The sequence below is a fragment of the Bos javanicus genome, chromosome 11 (assembly GCF_032452875.1).
Source record: "Bos javanicus breed banteng chromosome 11, ARS-OSU_banteng_1.0, whole genome shotgun sequence".
In the NCBI taxonomy this organism is placed as follows: Eukaryota; Metazoa; Chordata; class Mammalia; order Artiodactyla; family Bovidae; genus Bos; species Bos javanicus.
The window spans coordinates 21,738,061-21,754,662 of record NC_083878.1 but is presented as its reverse complement, the minus strand read 5'-3'; the positions used below and the strand labels follow the sequence as shown (position 1 = coordinate 21,754,662).

General features: G+C 34.8%; 1 protein-coding gene and 1 pseudogene across 3 annotated transcripts in view; both read left to right on the top strand.

Moving 5' to 3' along the window:
* The window catches only part of MAP4K3 (mitogen-activated protein kinase kinase kinase kinase 3), a 183,324-nt gene that overhangs the window by 108,772 nt on the left and 57,950 nt on the right, over positions 1-16,602 (top strand). For all 3 annotated transcript variants that reach the window (XM_061432144.1, XM_061432143.1, XM_061432145.1), the window contains 9 exons: positions 2,478-2,533; positions 3,091-3,138; positions 5,536-5,578; positions 7,069-7,141; positions 9,869-10,000; positions 10,196-10,258; positions 10,345-10,426; positions 10,524-10,634; positions 15,257-15,335. In XM_061432144.1, coding sequence (XP_061288128.1) covers positions 2,478-2,533; positions 3,091-3,138; positions 5,536-5,578; positions 7,069-7,141; positions 9,869-10,000; positions 10,196-10,258; positions 10,345-10,426; positions 10,524-10,634; positions 15,257-15,335 — 687 coding nt within the window. The remainder of the gene's footprint in view (positions 1-2,477; positions 2,534-3,090; positions 3,139-5,535; positions 5,579-7,068; positions 7,142-9,868; positions 10,001-10,195; positions 10,259-10,344; positions 10,427-10,523; positions 10,635-15,256; positions 15,336-16,602) is intronic.
* Positions 11,067-11,223, top strand: LOC133257907 (U2 spliceosomal RNA; annotated as a pseudogene).

The following is a 16,602-nucleotide window of genomic DNA, read 5'->3' as shown; positions in this document are numbered from 1 at the left end:
ATGCCACATGGTTTTATACAGGACTTGATATCAGTCATCTTTTAGCATGGACCAAATGCCTTGAGGACATTGTGGGCAGGACCAAATATCAACAAATACCAAGATCCTTTCGGTGTGGATCGAAAGTCTTATGGAGGTTTTAGGAAAAACCAAATGTCTGCTAAAATGGGTGATTTTAGTTCATGGTCACTGATGAAGTTGTAGTCAAACTCTTGTCTGGAACTGTAGTCATCTGAAGGCTTGACTAAGGTTGAAGGATTTACTTTCTAGATAATTCACTTACATCAGTATTAGCAGGAGGTCTCAGTTCGTTACCATGTAGATTTCACCATAGGACAGCTTGAGTCTCTTCATAGGATGGCAGCTGATTTCTCCCAGAGGAAATGATCCCAAAGAGCAAGGAAGAAGCCATAGGCTTTTTATGGTGTAGTCTTAGAAGTTGTATTCTGTCATTACCGTTACAGTTTGTTCTTTAGAAGCAAGTCATTTTGTCCAGCCCACTCTCAGGAAGGGAATGAAGTTGCCACTCTTAAGGGGGCTGTATCAAAGAATTCATGGACATATTTTTGACCACTTGGCTGGGGGCAATGGGGCAAATCCTTCTTCTCTCCTTTTGTTTACTTTTCTTTGCAGAACTAACATTAGAACTTTATACTGTTGCAACGTAATAGATTTTTTGGTCTCCGTTTTTCATTGAACATTTTTCTTTCTGTTTGATGTTGTTCTTTAACAAGTTTCTACACTCTGTTAAATATTTATGTTGAATTTTTTTCTCATTCATTTCATAATTTTGAGATCATCTTCAGTGGGAGTTCCATATGACTTTAAAGAGTGTCCTTTCAACAATATTGGATGATTTTCCCCAGGGCTCCAATGGCCTCATTGTTTTCGATACATATTTGAACTCTAAACCTCAGTGAAGAAGCGACCTTATGAATCCAAGAGAAGATATCTTTTTCCCCTGTCCAGATCCCAGGCCATGACACATCCCTAGTCATCTCCTGGTGCTTATCTGCTATTTTAATGAAGATGTAGCCCTTTGAGGATTCTGGTTTTATGTGGGTGTTTGTTTTAACTCTTCCTTTGCAGGCCTATAACCTTTTCTTCTGTGCCCATGTAGGGGATAAAACTAAAGCCCTAGCTTATTAAGATTGGCCTTCTCCTCAGAGACAGCTAGAATATTTGATATTTTCACCATTCTGCTTTTCATTTCATTTCTCTTTTTACTTTTGGCTTCTGAGCAAGTCTCTTACTATTTATAAGCTTAGCTAGACATTTTAAAAATTATTTTAAAATGTTTACCTGGTGTTACTTTCAGGGTTTTCAAGTTATGTTATTTGTCATATTGTGGGAACAGACTTGTCAAGAAGGCCTTTCTTACTGGATGAGAATAGGCTTACAAACCACAGAAATTAGTTACTATATGGTTTATCCTCAGACGTTGAAATTTATCCTTGTCCCTAAAAGAATCTAAGTGAAATAGATTCTTCTCTCCCACAGTTGTAAAATACAAGTAGTCTGAACTACACATTTTTACAAAACGTTTTAAGTTTGTGTAAGTGGGAGATCACTATCTAGTATATGATTTCATCGTTGGGATTTAATTCAATTTCTGGAATAGTTTCTCCTACCTAACTTACTTCTTATATTCTAAAGTGATTTAATAGTGAAAAAGAAAAAAACTGTTTGAATGTTTTTCATAGTTTTTCATAGCAGATGCACACAGAGGAAATACTATTCAAATATTACAATATGATTAAACTGTATCTCTCTCTCTATATATAGAGAGAGAGAGAGATGGAAAGATGTCGTGATAAGTGAAAAAGGCAAGTCCCAGAACTGTCTGTGTAGTATGGTTCCATTTATGTTTCTGTGTGTGTGCACTGCCTACCTGCACTGTATGAAACATCTGTGCATAAAGTCATCTGGTAGAGACAGGCCACACTGTTGATTTTGTTTATTATTGGGTAATAGTGGTTTGGATCAGGAAAAGACCTATCTCTGTTGATTGAAATTTTTTATAGTGAACATGTGTACTTTTATATCTATAAAGCAAATAATTTTAGGGGAAAAGTATTGTTTTTAACTTAGCCAATAATACATGTTATGTCAGTTTTTTTTAAAAAAGTTTTAATAAAAACTAGTTAGACATCTTGGCTGTGCTTTCTTTAACATTTAAGAGGTGTTATGATCAGGTGTAAAAAATGAAAATGTAAATTAATTTCATTGACTATTTCACTGTTTTATTTATTCTGTGAACATTTACTCACTAGCCTTTCCATGCCGGGCACTGTTCTAAACACTGGGGATACAATGAGCAAATCAGATTTTTTAAATTCCTGCCCTCATGGACCTTACATTTTAGTAGAGCTTAAATATATTAAGTCTGTTGCTTAGTGGAACTTTAACAACTTTGTCTTTTATTGAAAAAACACACTTCGAGTAATTTTATTAACATTAATTTTCTCCTCTCATAGTAACGGGACCTCTCTCAGAACTGCAAATAGCGTATGTTAGCAGAGAAACACTACAGGTAAATTCAATGCTAATTGAAAAGTAATGTTCTTTATTAAACTAAATGTTTGATTACTGTGCATAAGCTGTTAAGTAGAATAAGGATTAAATATTCCAGTTTGGAAAATTCTTGAATTTGTACATTATATTTGCAAATAAACTATTTAAAGCTTTAGTATGATAATATACCTCCTAAAATTGTATTTACTTATTTATTTTTACATATCTGTTAGTACCAAAGAAAGTCTTGAAAATTAAATGCTCTTATGAAATTGAAACTCATTCTGATACTAATTGGATATTTATTTTTAAAATGTTATTTCAAACTGAGCAGAGTTTAGTGAAAATTATTTGTCTTAGGAAAATTAGCAGTTCAGAGTGAGCTCTGCCCCTTTCATTTTCTTGATTCTTTTATCTTTTTGGATATTCCAGTAAAATAAAGTGATTATCCCTAGAGCTTTCTGTGATGAGTAAATAAGTAAGAGAGACTACTACTCAGTTAACCACTTTAAATCCTAGAGTGTTTTTTGTAGTAAAGTCTTACTACTGTTTCTGACTTTTTTTTTGAAACTCCAGGGATTATACTATCTTCACAGTAAAGGAAAAATGCACAGAGATATAAAGGTATATATCATATGTTTATTTAATGGCCCTCTTCTTCTTCTTAAAATATTCTGATCAAACTGAGCAAAATTGTCTCAATTATTCTATTTAATGAATTTATTGTCTTAATATGTTACTATAATAAAGTTGAGTGATACTTTGAAGATTTTCATTATTTTTTTATAGCAGCTCTATTGAGATACAGTTTACATACCATCAAATTCATGCCTTTTAAAGAGTACAATTGTGGATTCATGTTTTAATAACACATTTTATCTTGTTTGTGGTTATTTATTTATAAAATGTAAATTAGGTCCATAACTTCCATTAATTTACAGACTTTAGGAAGTTTCTGGCTGGCCAAAATGTTTGTTCAGGTTTTTTTCTGTAAGATGTTTAGTTAATTTTGGCAGTCTTAAGGAACTGTCTTTAATAATGTATCAAGATGGGTAAGTTAAACCTTGACCTTTTCTGCTAGTCTTTAATTGGCAGGGGAGAGCAGGTGCCCCATACATGCTTGGCAAAACACCCCGATGGTAGGACTCAGCTTATTTCCAAAGATAACTGACATCTCCTTTCTTCTTCCTCATCCACCTTACCTCCTGCTTTTTCATTCCCCCTTCTGTTTCCTGAGGTTTTCTCTTACAGAAGGGTTCTAGCCCTTTTGGGAGGAGGGGTGGATCACATATTCTTTGAGTCTCTGATGAAAGCCATGGACTCTCTTCTCAGAAAATATCCTTATGCACATGCCTTCAAATTGTGCATGAAATTTCAGTGGACTCTCAGATCACCTGCTGAGATCCTCTGCTTTAAGTATGGTTTGTAAGCCACTTAAAAGACAAAAGAGCCTTGGATACAAAGGTAGGAGGGATCCTAAGAAGATAAGTAAATCAAGAAAGATTCTGTCATTGGCACTTCAGTGATCTGGAAGAAGTGATAGATTTTTGTTGGAGGTTGGACTGCTTTCTAAGCAGAGGGAACAGTGTGGGCAAAGATACAGAGATCAGAATTTTGGGGTCATTTCAGGGATTGTCAAGTCCGCATCTTACAGATTGAAGAGAAGAAAATGTAGGAGAGTGTTAAGAGATCAGGTTGGCCAGGAGGTTTGGTGCTCCATTATGCAAAAACTTGTGTGCTGGACTCCAGAGTTTGGGCCTGATTAGGTAGATTCTGGCCATTGCCACTATTTCTCCCCTGTCTAAGTCGCTATTATATCTCACCTGGACTTATGGAATAGCCTTCTAACTGGTCTTCTTGCTCCCATTCTTGAGTGGTCCAAAGGAAGTTCTCTACCTCACAACCAAAGTGACCTTTTAAACTCATATCTTGTCACCCTTCTGCTTATAAACTACCATTGGCTTCCCATGATACTCCATATATATTCAGATTTTTTAACATGACCATTAAAGTTATGCATGATATGGCCCCTGCTTTCCTCTCTGACCTCATTTCACACGTCTCTTCGTTTTACTCATTCTGTTCTAACCAGACTAAACTTGCAGTTCCTGGAACATATCAAGTTCATTCTGGTCCCAGGACTTTGCTATTACTGAAATGTTCTAGATTTTAGCATGACTCTTACCCTCTCTTCATCTGAATCTCTGTGTAATTACCACTGCCTTAGAGAGGACTTTTCTTCAGCTTTATCTTCAGAGTACTTACCTCTGTCTGTTTTTGAACCATTTGTTGGTTCATTCATTCATTCGTGTAGTGTGTGTGTGTGTGTGTGTGTTCATTTTTAGATTTTCTTTCATTCCTACTTGGATGTAAGCTCCATGAGAGCTGTAACTTTTTTGTTACTATAACCCCAGAGCTTAAAATAGCGTCTGGTTGCTGGTAGTCTCTCAGGGAGAGAGGGATAAATGGGTGTGTAGATGGATGGATGAATGGAAGGAAGGAAGCATCATAACTACAGGTGACATGATATAAACGGTAATTAAAAAAATTTAATCTGGAGAGAACAAATCGAAGACTTTGCAAAAGTCTAGATTGCTAGGGCCTAATTCAAGTTGAAATCACTACTCTAGTTTTCTTTCCTTTTTCTCATCTCTCCCATTTCTTCTTAGAGCTGCAGTAATATCAGGGGGTGCAGATTTTGGTTATTTCTTCCTCTCTGGGGTGTGGGAAGGGATTTCCTGATATTTTTTCCCCAAACTTACTCTTATATAATTGATTGCATCCTGAACCATACAGGCTGCTTATTTTTGCTTTCTCATTTAAAAGTTGCCCAGGGAGGAGGCGGGTGCAGCCTATAGAGGCAGTATTTCTATTTAACATTTTAATTGGGCATACTTTAAATCATAAGTATTTCTAGGTCTGAGGCTGCCATTTGTTATTTTAAATGTGTATGTTTAATGTATTATATGTGCGGTCTGATAAAATGTTTCCTACTTTAACTAAAATGTTCTCACTTTGAAGGGAGCTAACATTCTATTAACGGATAATGGTCATGTAAAATTAGGTAAGTAAATTTGAGTTTCATCACTTACACAAATTTATTTCAAAGCATAGTAAGTTTGTTTTACTCTGTAGGATTAGGTTTCCCCTTTCAGCAGTGTCTATATATTTTTAGGCAGAAATTTTCGTTGCAGGACATAACATATATAATCTCTCTGTATCTGTTTCCTCTTCTCTTAATGGGAATCAGATTTGTCCTTCATATATGACAGATTTGTTATAAATAATGATTGATGATATAATGAATAGTGAAATAATATACCTTGAAAATTCTTTCACCTCTAACCCTAAAGAAATGGGACTTCTAGTAAGAAATCTGTATAAAATTACCTTGTAACCAAAAAGCAAAAAATCAATAAGGCCAAAAATCCTACCTACTTACGTAAGCTTTTAAAATAAAACACAGTATTAACTTACATAAGAATGCGATTTAGATGCTAAATGGGCTTTTATTTTGTAACTTTTGGTTGTCACCTTATGATTAAAGCAGTTCAAAACCTAAATTTTAACTTAATTTGGAAGTTTAAGATAGAAAACATGTACAATATAGTAACTTTATAAAACTGTGTCTGTTAGGTTTGAAACGATTATTTTGAACTGCCTGCCACTATAAAATCAAAATTCAAATATTTATTTTCTAAAAATAAGATAAAACTATTTTGATCTATAGCCTACATTAGGACTAAGCAAATTTAAAAGTACAATAATTTGCATAAAAAAAATTTCCTAAGTCACCTCTATATATGAGAAAAGCAGCTATCTATTGATGGCTTAGTGAACAGTTTCCATCTGCAATTTAATGTTTTGTGTCAATATTATGTGCCTTAGAGACCTCCTATATATATAATATATATCTTAGTTTGTAAAGATTTATAAATCATTCATTAAAAAACTAGAAAATACAGAATTCAACATACTTAAATAGCAACATAAAAATAAACTGACACAAAGATACATTTCTTGATAGTGATTGATATTGGTATTAGAATGTAAGATTTTTACAAAAAGATTTTTTAAATTTTCTAAGATTTTTATAAAAAGTCTGTTTCAATGTCGTTTCATGGTAGATTTGCCAGTAGAGATTTATTTATTTATTTTTTTATGTCAGCTGTCACGTGTATGGCAGGAAATGAATGGAATATATTCCTACTTAAGGTCCCTTCCAACGACTTTCCTTGAATTTCAGGTCCTGGGAATTAGAAATTATAACATTAAGTCTGGCAGGTTAGAGTCTCTCAGTTGTTTCTTCATCAAAATTATTGATCTTGACTTCTGTTGTCGTTTGATTCACGTGGGGATGTATGGGAATCCACATGGCTATCATGCACCGTATTTTGTGATATTTTAATGCTAGTCCACTTAAAGAATTTAGAGTGATGTTTGAGAATGTCTCATTTCTATGAAATTAATTAAAATAATTACTGAAATTTTTTCATGTTACTTTAATTTTACTTTCAGTTTTATTTTCTAAATGTTTCTCTCTTTTTTTAATAGCTGATTTTGGGGTGTCCGCTCAGATAACAGCTACGATTGCCAAACGGAAGTCTTTCATTGGTACACCATATTGGTAATTTTATTTTGACTGATAATTTAACTTTCTGTTTTTCTATCATTATTGTATGCAGTGTTTATTTAAAAATAGACTGAATGGTGTAAAACAGATTAAGGAGGTCATCAACAGGCCAGGTAATTTAGGTATATACACTGTGGATGAATTACATAATCATTGAATATTCTACCATGTTATTTTTCATTAAGTGGAAAAGGCATTAAAGATTGATGTGGCTTTTAGAAGATCTGGTACAAACCTGATGGTTCAAGTTTTGCCCCCCAAAAACCCTCAACTCTCGGTCCTACACATATTATATATATTTTCACAGTCAGTCCGTATTCTGACAAATTTTTCAACATTATATTATTCACAGTATTCTCTTGCTCAAAACTTTTTGAACCAACTAGTTGGAAGGAACCTAGTCATCAATAAAATGATAATTGGCTTACATTAAATTTTACTTATTGGGGTTCTTGGCTTGCTTCTTGGTCTCTTCCTTCACACGCTCTTAGATTTGTCCTTCCTCCTATTTGCCACATCATTTACTATTATTTTACTTCTGTCCAAATATGTCTTCTAGATTTTTCAAAGACGATACGTTTATATTTCTCCTTTTGTTCTCATTATTTGGGGTTGATTTCCGAGAGGAATAAGAGATTAAACAGTTATCTGTTACAACTCTTTTTAGGTACCCTGTCTCCTCAGTTTGATTTTAAACATCTGGAGGAGCTCTCATTCAGTCTCCAGAATCTAACATGATTCTCTTCCGACTCTCCTTCAACTCTCTCTCATATCATGTCTTTCCCACCTAAACTCTAGGGATGTAGAATATTTACGGAATCTCTCATTCACTGTCACTAAGGTTGGTGGTTATTTCAGTTAATCCGAAAAAGTCTGTGATATTGGCAAATCTCAAAATTAATACACTGCACATGTACCTTAAACATTTTATTTCAATTTAAGGTGAGTACTTTTTTTTTGGCAGGGGACAGTCTTCTGATACAGGATCAAGGCCTTTTCTTTGTGCAGATAACTAGTTAGATGTATGCAATTGAACCATGTTTTTTTAGTTTGTGTTTCTCTAAAGTCTAGTGAGAGCCTAGCCAGTCAGGTTTGTTGAGGTATGAATGTAACATTATTAGGTGTACGATTCTATGAATGTTGAGAAACTCTGTGGTTGTGAAAAATGCCACCACAATGTGAAACATAGGTTTCCATCGCCCAGGAAAGTTTCCTTTTGTTCCCTTTCATAAATTATTTTTGCCCATCTCTAGCCTCTGGCAGCACCTGCTCTAATTTTTGTCTCTATAGTTTTGCCGTTTCCCCCAGTGTCATGCAAATGGAATCATGCAGTCTGTAACCTTCCTAATCTTTCACAGCTGTCCTGTTCTTAGCCTGGTTTGCCAGATTTTTTTGGTTTTTCATCTTTAGAAACTTGTCTTCAAGAATCTTTTCTAAAGCATACATTTTCATTTTCATGACAACTTATTCTTTTTACCTTCATAATAAATTAGTTTTTATAATTAATTAAATTACATATTCATAATAACAAATGTAACAAACAGGTTCACAGATGACTCAGTTGGCTGTGGTAAGGATGCAGCCTAATTGGCAGGAGCAGAAGTGCACAGGGTGGAATCTGCCACTCATATTTTTGTAGAGGAAGAGGGAGCATCACCTGTGAGCTCGTTAAGGTGCCGCCTGTGTGCACTTCATCCTCTATAGGGCATTTCCACAGCCATCAATAAAGTTACAACCGTCACCCTTAAAAATTCACTTTTCTTATGATAATTTGCATAGTCATAAGAGCTACTTTAAAGTTAAAAACCATCTTAAGATCAAGGGTTTAAAAAATTAGAAGGAGTTTTATTGTTTGTTTGTTAACTTGACTGACTTCCTTGACTTTCCTGAAATAATACCGGGAAAATAAACATTCTTGTAAGGCTGCCTAGATAAATCATACTTTTTTTTTAAATCATACTTTTGATATGTAAGAGTTGAAGTGTTTATGTCATGTAGTTATTTTCAGAACTACTGCTTAGGATTTGAAATTTTTTATATTTGAAAATCAGTGTATTTAATAAAATATAGATTTATAGAGATAGAATAAGGCTACAATAAAGTTGAAAGAAACAAAAAATTTACTGAATTTAGGTAACTTTCCTCTTAGTAAATACATTTCTTTAAAAAAAGCAGACCCTCATTTTTATAACTTTCCACACACCATTTAAGTTTATAGTAAATACTAGTTAAGTACTAAATCAAGATTCTTGGTGCCCTGGTAAATAGTTTTGGTCAAGTGAAAACAGTCAGAGACCAGATGACAGTTATTGATATAAAAAGGAAGAACTAAAATGATAAATTATTTATTACAGTATGTTATTTCTCTATAGAATTTTGCATATACAGAGGAAGAAAGATTGGGGTTTGGACAAATTTAGTACATGTTGCTCTATTACATTTGTAAATTGTTATAAACCTTTATACTAAATAGCTAACTTAGCAAAGTAATGGATGAGAAACCAGTAGGGGCTTGGGATGGGGAGGGTCTTACAAGATGTAACGGTCTCATCTTATGAGATGTCGCGATCTTGGGAGCCACATTAAGTACTACATACTTACTTTTCAGATGTCAAGGTCTAAGTAGGCCTCAGCTTACACAGTGATGGTTCCATGTGTCTGGTGGGAATAAGATTAAAATACAGTAAACAGTTTTTTTCTTTTCTGGAATATTTCCTTCAGGATGGCTCCAGAAGTCGCAGCTGTTGAGAGGAAAGGGGGGTACAATCAGCTGTGTGATCTCTGGGCGGTGGGGATCACTGCCATAGAACTTGCTGAGCTGCAGCCTCCTATGTTTGACTTACACCCGATGAGGTCAGTGCGTCGTACCTGAAGAATGCTGTGCTTAAATTGAGGTCCCATCCCCCTCCCAGTACTATTTATCATGTTGTGACCAAATAGCATTCTTAGTTTTGCTTCACCTTATTTGGGAACAGTAGTAGTAGAATTAATGTTTTATACTAAAGTATGCAGTCTTAAAATGCTGTGTAATAATTGTTGATTTTTCAGAGCATTATTTCTAATGACAAAAAGCAATTTTCAACCTCCTAAACTAAAGGATAAGATGAAGTGGTAAGTATTTTTGTGCTATTTACTTTTACAGTCATGAGCAAAACATAGAATTGAAATTTTAAAATCTGATTTTCAAAATTTCTTAGGTCAAATAGTTTTCATCATTTTGTGAAAATGGCACTTACCAAAAATCCAAAGAAAAGACCTACTGCTGAAAAGTTACTGCAGGTATTATTTTTGCCCTGAAAAATGTCTTTTTTTTCAAGAGGTAAGATGTCACTTAATCAAGACTTCTAATAAGTACTATGTTGTTTTATTTTTATAGCACCCATTTGTCACACAGCCTTTGACACGGTCTTTGGCAATCGAACTGTTGGATAAAGTGAATAATCCAGATCATTCCACTTACCATGATTTTGATGATGATGATCCTGAGGTAGGAACTGTTTTTACCGTTTTTACCAAGTGGTATATGTAATGTTTGTGTATATAAACAAACTGGAATCAGTTTGCTAAAGGTCTGGGTCTAATTTAAATAAACTCTTGAGGGAAGAAATACCCCTTGATTTTGCCTATCCTAGAGAAGTCATGAGCTGAGTTTTTTCTGTTGACTTCTTTGGAAGACTGTTTTCTGAAAATATTAAAGGTAAAGGGTGCATTGCAGGCAGGGAAGTCCAATAGTAAAGGCAGAATCATCTAATCCACTTCTTGAAATTACTCTAGTTATTTTAAAGTAGTCATTTTAGATGAAGTTGCCAAATAAATAACCCATTGTAAAAGAGAACACAAACGGGAACCACCTATACAAGGTGTTAGAATATACACAAAATTTCTGTTCTGTTTTCTTCTCCAAAAGAATCCATGTACAATCGCTTCTCGGCCTTTTGGCTAAGATCAAGTGTAGTAAGAATCCATGTACAGTACTTGATGAGTTATTAGTGGTTAGTGGAAAGTATAGGATTGACTTTGTTGGTGACTAATACCCTAATTGTCTGCTATGTTTATCCAGTGTAATTAGAGAATTAATTAACCCTAGTGTGATGGGAGAATAGATATAAAAGGAAGCTTTCACTTTGGTTTGCATATTTAGCATTCCTAACTCAGCTAATAATTGTGACACCAAAGATCAACTCATATATGTTACCTGTCAGAATTCTGTTACTGAGTATGTAGCTGAGGTGGATAGTCTTGAACTTGATTGGCTTTTAGAAGGTACTTAAAATGGTGTAAATTTCAGTGATGATACTGAAGAAACTATGGCTCTTGGTGGTCAGAAAGATGGTCTCAGCTTATCTTAGGTCAGAGAACCTTTCTATCAATTCACCACTGTTCTAACTTATATTTATACAACTGTAAATAAGCCACTGTCCTTTTGTTTAAAGGTCTGGAAAGGCATTTGGAAATTTAAAAAACTTAAAAATTATTAAATATTATTGACTTTATACTAGGGAGAAATTGGGTTTTGTTGTTTTGCTTTATAAATTCTTCTTTAATTTAATATATAGGTGTTGCCTTGATTTGGATGGTAGTAAAGGACTGTAAAAATGATCAAGTGAGCTGAAATCCTGCAAAGCAATCTAAATTGTCCATAAGGAAAATTATAATTGTTTTGTGATCTTAAAAAATTTTTGTCAGAAGATTAAAATCTCTCTTATTGTCCATTTTAAATGTAAATGAAAAATAGTACAACTAATATTTAGTACACTGTGATATATTATAACCTAAGAGAATAGTTTCTTTTCTTTGTTTAAATAAAAAACTACTTCGGTGGATTATTTCACTATCAAGTGGTCTATTTATTAAGTAGATTGCACAGTGTCTGCCTTCTTCTTGTCATTTAACTTCATGACACAGAGCAGGTTATTTTTATGCTTTGGTGAATGTCATTTTCCTACATTCAGAGCACCTCTAGCATTTTATCCTTTGAACTTTGAATGTATGAAATAATCTCCATATTCCTGTGATGTGAAGTTTTTTGCTGGTGCCCCTTCTTCTAGGGCATCTTCATCCTTTTTATCAGAACTTCTTTCTTCACTTGCATCAGCTTCATCCTCACTAAGTTACCATGGCTGTATGTCTGCAGTCTCTTGAACAGCAGCAATGTCAGCATTCTCACTGTCGTCTGTTTTATCTTGTAATTTCATTTCCAGCATTAATCCAGAGTGATCACTTTCTATTTCTTTGCAGCAGTTTTATCTTTGTTGGTTAATTCCTTCTTTCAGTTAACAAGTTTTTGTAAAAATGTCACATGAGTATATTATCCCTGGGAGACAGGGAAACAACACAGCTACACACTTTGCTGCCTGTGCATGAATTGAATAACAGATGCTCAGGCATCAGTCACAGATGTACTTTGAAAGTAGTGATGTGATTAGCCACTGATCATGATGTACATATGTTATTATAAGTAGACTATAAGTCGTCTTGCCTGGTGGCTCAGTCAGTAAATAGTCTGCTTGCAGTGCGGGAGGCCCAGGTTCAATCTCTGGGTCAGGAAGAGCGATCCCCTAGAGAAGGAAATGACAACCCACTCGAGTATTCTTGCGTGGAGAATCCCATGTATAGAGGACCCTGGTGGGCTACAGTCCATGGGGTCACAAATAGCTGGACACGACTGTGACTAACACACACATAAATCTATAGTCATCTGTGGACTGAAGAGCTCACAGTGAAGTTTCTGTCTTATGCAATTACAATCAATATACTGAATGTTGATAAGATACTAATATACTGAATAACATATAATTAATAATTCATAATATACAATTAATATATTAGTGACTAAAATTTGAATCATGTTATAGAGGACTAGTATAATTTAACTATATGATAGTAACTGAAATTCATGTGTATCAAGATTCAGCACATGGACTGCCTGTACTCCTTCAGTGCATTAGATGCTGTGCAGTAGATGCTGCGCTGTTGTCCCTCACTTCATCCTGTTTATTTGTGCTGGATTATAAAGTCCTTTAAAATGTGTTTAAAGTGGAGAAATAATAAACCAAATGTAGAAGCAAGCTGTAGAATAAAGACTCCTCTGAGATTTTCTCATATGGCAGAGAAAGAAATTTCTCCTTATCAAGACTGTGTTACTGGTATTAAAATTATAGGTTAAGGATGGGGGTAGCTTTTCTTTTGACCACAGTTTAAGATCTTTTTATTTTTCTTTTTGATCATACTTTCCCCAGAGAAATTTATAATAATTTATACATATATACTACAGTGTATGTTATGCATAAAAGGTAATATCCAACAGTCTTATTATATGCAAATGATTTGTAATTGCTAAGTATTTGAATGTGCTTAGTATTTCAGCAGTTGCTGATACTATATATATATTGTGGAAACTGAATTCTCTTAAATATTTAGCATGTGTACTAGTTCTACTTCAGTCTTTAGTTTTTCTTTATTATACATTATTCACAATGGAAGAAAGTCCACTTTTCCTGTACGGTTCCCGTGTAATTTCTGTTTTAGAAGTACTGCACATTGAAGTAATTGTGATTCTGGTTTTTACTTGATAGTATTTTCTTCTATATGTTAACCCATTTACTAGGCACAACATTGTAAGATTTAATAACTTTATACCTTTGAAGCTGGGAAAGTAAAACGATTCTCATAGAAAGGGCAGATTTCATCCATGTTCACTGATAACAGCAGTATGTGTTACTAATCTAACGTGATACCTATTTTTGCTTGTTTTTGTTCCAAATATTGTTTTTAAAAGTCCAGGGTTTTTCTCATTCTGCAACTAACTAGCTGAATGTCCTCATCTATAAAATGAAGATAAAGATTTGTTTCACAAGTTTGAGAACAGAATGGGCTAAGGTATATGAAAGCACTTTGTAAACTACAACTCACTGTGTATGTTTGAAGTTTAAATACTTACTTTTTAAAGTTATTTTTGCTTCTGTTTTATTACCCACTGGTGTTTTAATATTTGGGTCTCTCAGATTCATATATCTTTATTTCCTGAGAGATGTCTACACTGAGAATAGTTAACCTGGGTCCTGTTCTTGATTTACCTTATAGAGTCTTAAGAATTGGAGCTCAAGTGTTTACAAATTACATTTTCCAAAAAGATAGATATATGAGTATATCTTCTTCACAGCTAATAACTTCAAAGATAATGTTTCACACACAGGGAGAAAAACCTATTTGGCACATGAAATAGATGCTGGCATAGAGTATATAGAATGAAGTTGCAGAAGCTTTTCAGATAGAGCCATTTTTACTCCATAAAGATTGGAGAATGTCCATGTGTTAGTATTAACAGTAAGAAGAACTCACCCCCACTTCCCCTCCCGCCAGGATACCGCTCTCTGAATGTGGCAGTACACATAGAGAGATTTTAATGAAGTAAAAGGAAAGAAAATAAAGTGCTGCTTCTATAAGAAAAAACATTAAGGTGGGGGAAATGTTGTGTTTACTAGGTAAGAAGACCATAAATCATTAATGCCTTTAGCATTATTTCATTTCATTTATTTTATCCTTGATATAAGAAGTTGAGGCAGATTTTTTTTTAATTACAGTTTTCTCCTCTGAAGCAGGGAAAGCTTGCTGCAGCCTTTGAACACCTATTGTATTGTCAAAATATTCATTTTTGAATATTTATTTATGTTCAACTCATAAGAACACTCCTATATTCACTTACAAGAATATGCCTGCAATGCCTGAGACCTGAGTTCAATCCCTGTGTCGGGAAGATCACCTGGGAAAGAGACGGCTATCCACTCCAGTATTCTTGCCTGTAGAATCCCATGGACAGAGGAGCCTGGCAGGCTACAGTCCATGGGACCTCAAAGAGTTGCACACAACTGAGCAACTCACACTTTCATAAGAAAACTCACTGGGAACCTGCTGTGGATAATATTTATCCCTAATCTTTAGCTCCCAATTTGAAGAGAAAAGAGTTTTCAGTTTGTGGTTGCCATTTAAAAATACTAATAATAAAGTTGTATTTTGTTCCCATTTTTATGTAAAGTGAGAGCTTTCTTTCATATGTAGGTAATTCTGTGGACAAGACAGTCACTTGTCCTTGACTTTGTTCTTTCCTAGCCTCTTGTTGCTGTCCCACATAGGATTCACTCAACAAGTAGAAATGTGAGAGAGGAAAAAACACGCTCAGAGATAAACTGTAAGTATATATTGTATAGAGTTTGTAATTTAACAATGAAAAATAAGATTTCAAGTTGTAATTTAGTTGCCATTATTTTTGCTCCATTTTCTTCCAAATAGATTTTATGTTTTCGATGCTTTGAAAGGTAGAATTTAATTAAGACAGTAAGAATTTTGTTTTCTTGCTCCTGGGAGCTTTCTGGTGGTGGCTGGGGATGTGTATTTATGTGTTATTGTTTGGGAAGAGGAATAAAATTCCTAGAGTAGGCAGGATAGAAGGAATCAAGGCAGCGCTCCCTAAACTTCCATGTTGGTAGCACTTGCCAAAGAGCTTGCAAGAATGCCCTTTCTGATTCAGTAGTTCTGAGGTGAAATCTGAGGTTCTCTGCTTCTGACAAGCTCCCAGGTTACAAAGAAGCTGATGGTCCAGAAGAGGAGAGGGCTGCAAACTTAAAAGCTAAGTGAGGCAAGTAGGGACAGACACTATCACCATTTAATAGAAAATAAAAAAGAAATGCAAAGATGAATAGATCTACCTGTCGGGTGGAGTCATACAACTGATTAATAACAAGCCCGAGATCTCTCAGCCTCCAGGCCAGAGGTCTTTGGCTCCACAGAAACACCTCGGCACACGTGTGTGACCTTCACCCTGGAAGTCCTTTGTGAACCTTCCTTTGGAATGGTGGCTGCACCTTACACTGTGTATTAAGTTCTTGGCAGATTTTGGTGCTGGTGCTACCTAGAAATGCTCATATAAGATGGAAATTCTTGAAAGATAAGCACAATCTACTTGGCAAAAAGCCCAGGACTGGGATTAATACTTTGCCTATAGTCAGTTTTGTGACCATGTTAAATTACCTTTATAGCTCCCACTGAAGCCACGTGGTTTAAATTTGCTAATTTCTCCTCAAAAGTGTTTTTCTAAAAATGACAACCTTAGCATGCAAGCATTCCCCATTAAAAAAAAAAAAAAAAACGTGTTATTTTTATTTATTTTATTTATTATTACTATTTTACTTTGGCTCTGCTGGGTCTTTGTTGTGTCACACGGGCTTAGTTGACCCGCGGCATGTGGGATATTCCTGGACCAGGGATGGAATCCACGTCCCCTTCATTGCAAAGTGGATTCTGAACCACTAGGAAAGTACCCTATTATTTTTTAAACTCTAAAAAATTCGTTTATTTCATTTTTGACTGTGCTGGGTCTTCGTTGCTGCGTGTGGGGTTTCTCTAGTTGGTGGCAAGTGGGGGCTCCTCCAGTTGTAGTACGTGGGCGTCTCATTGCA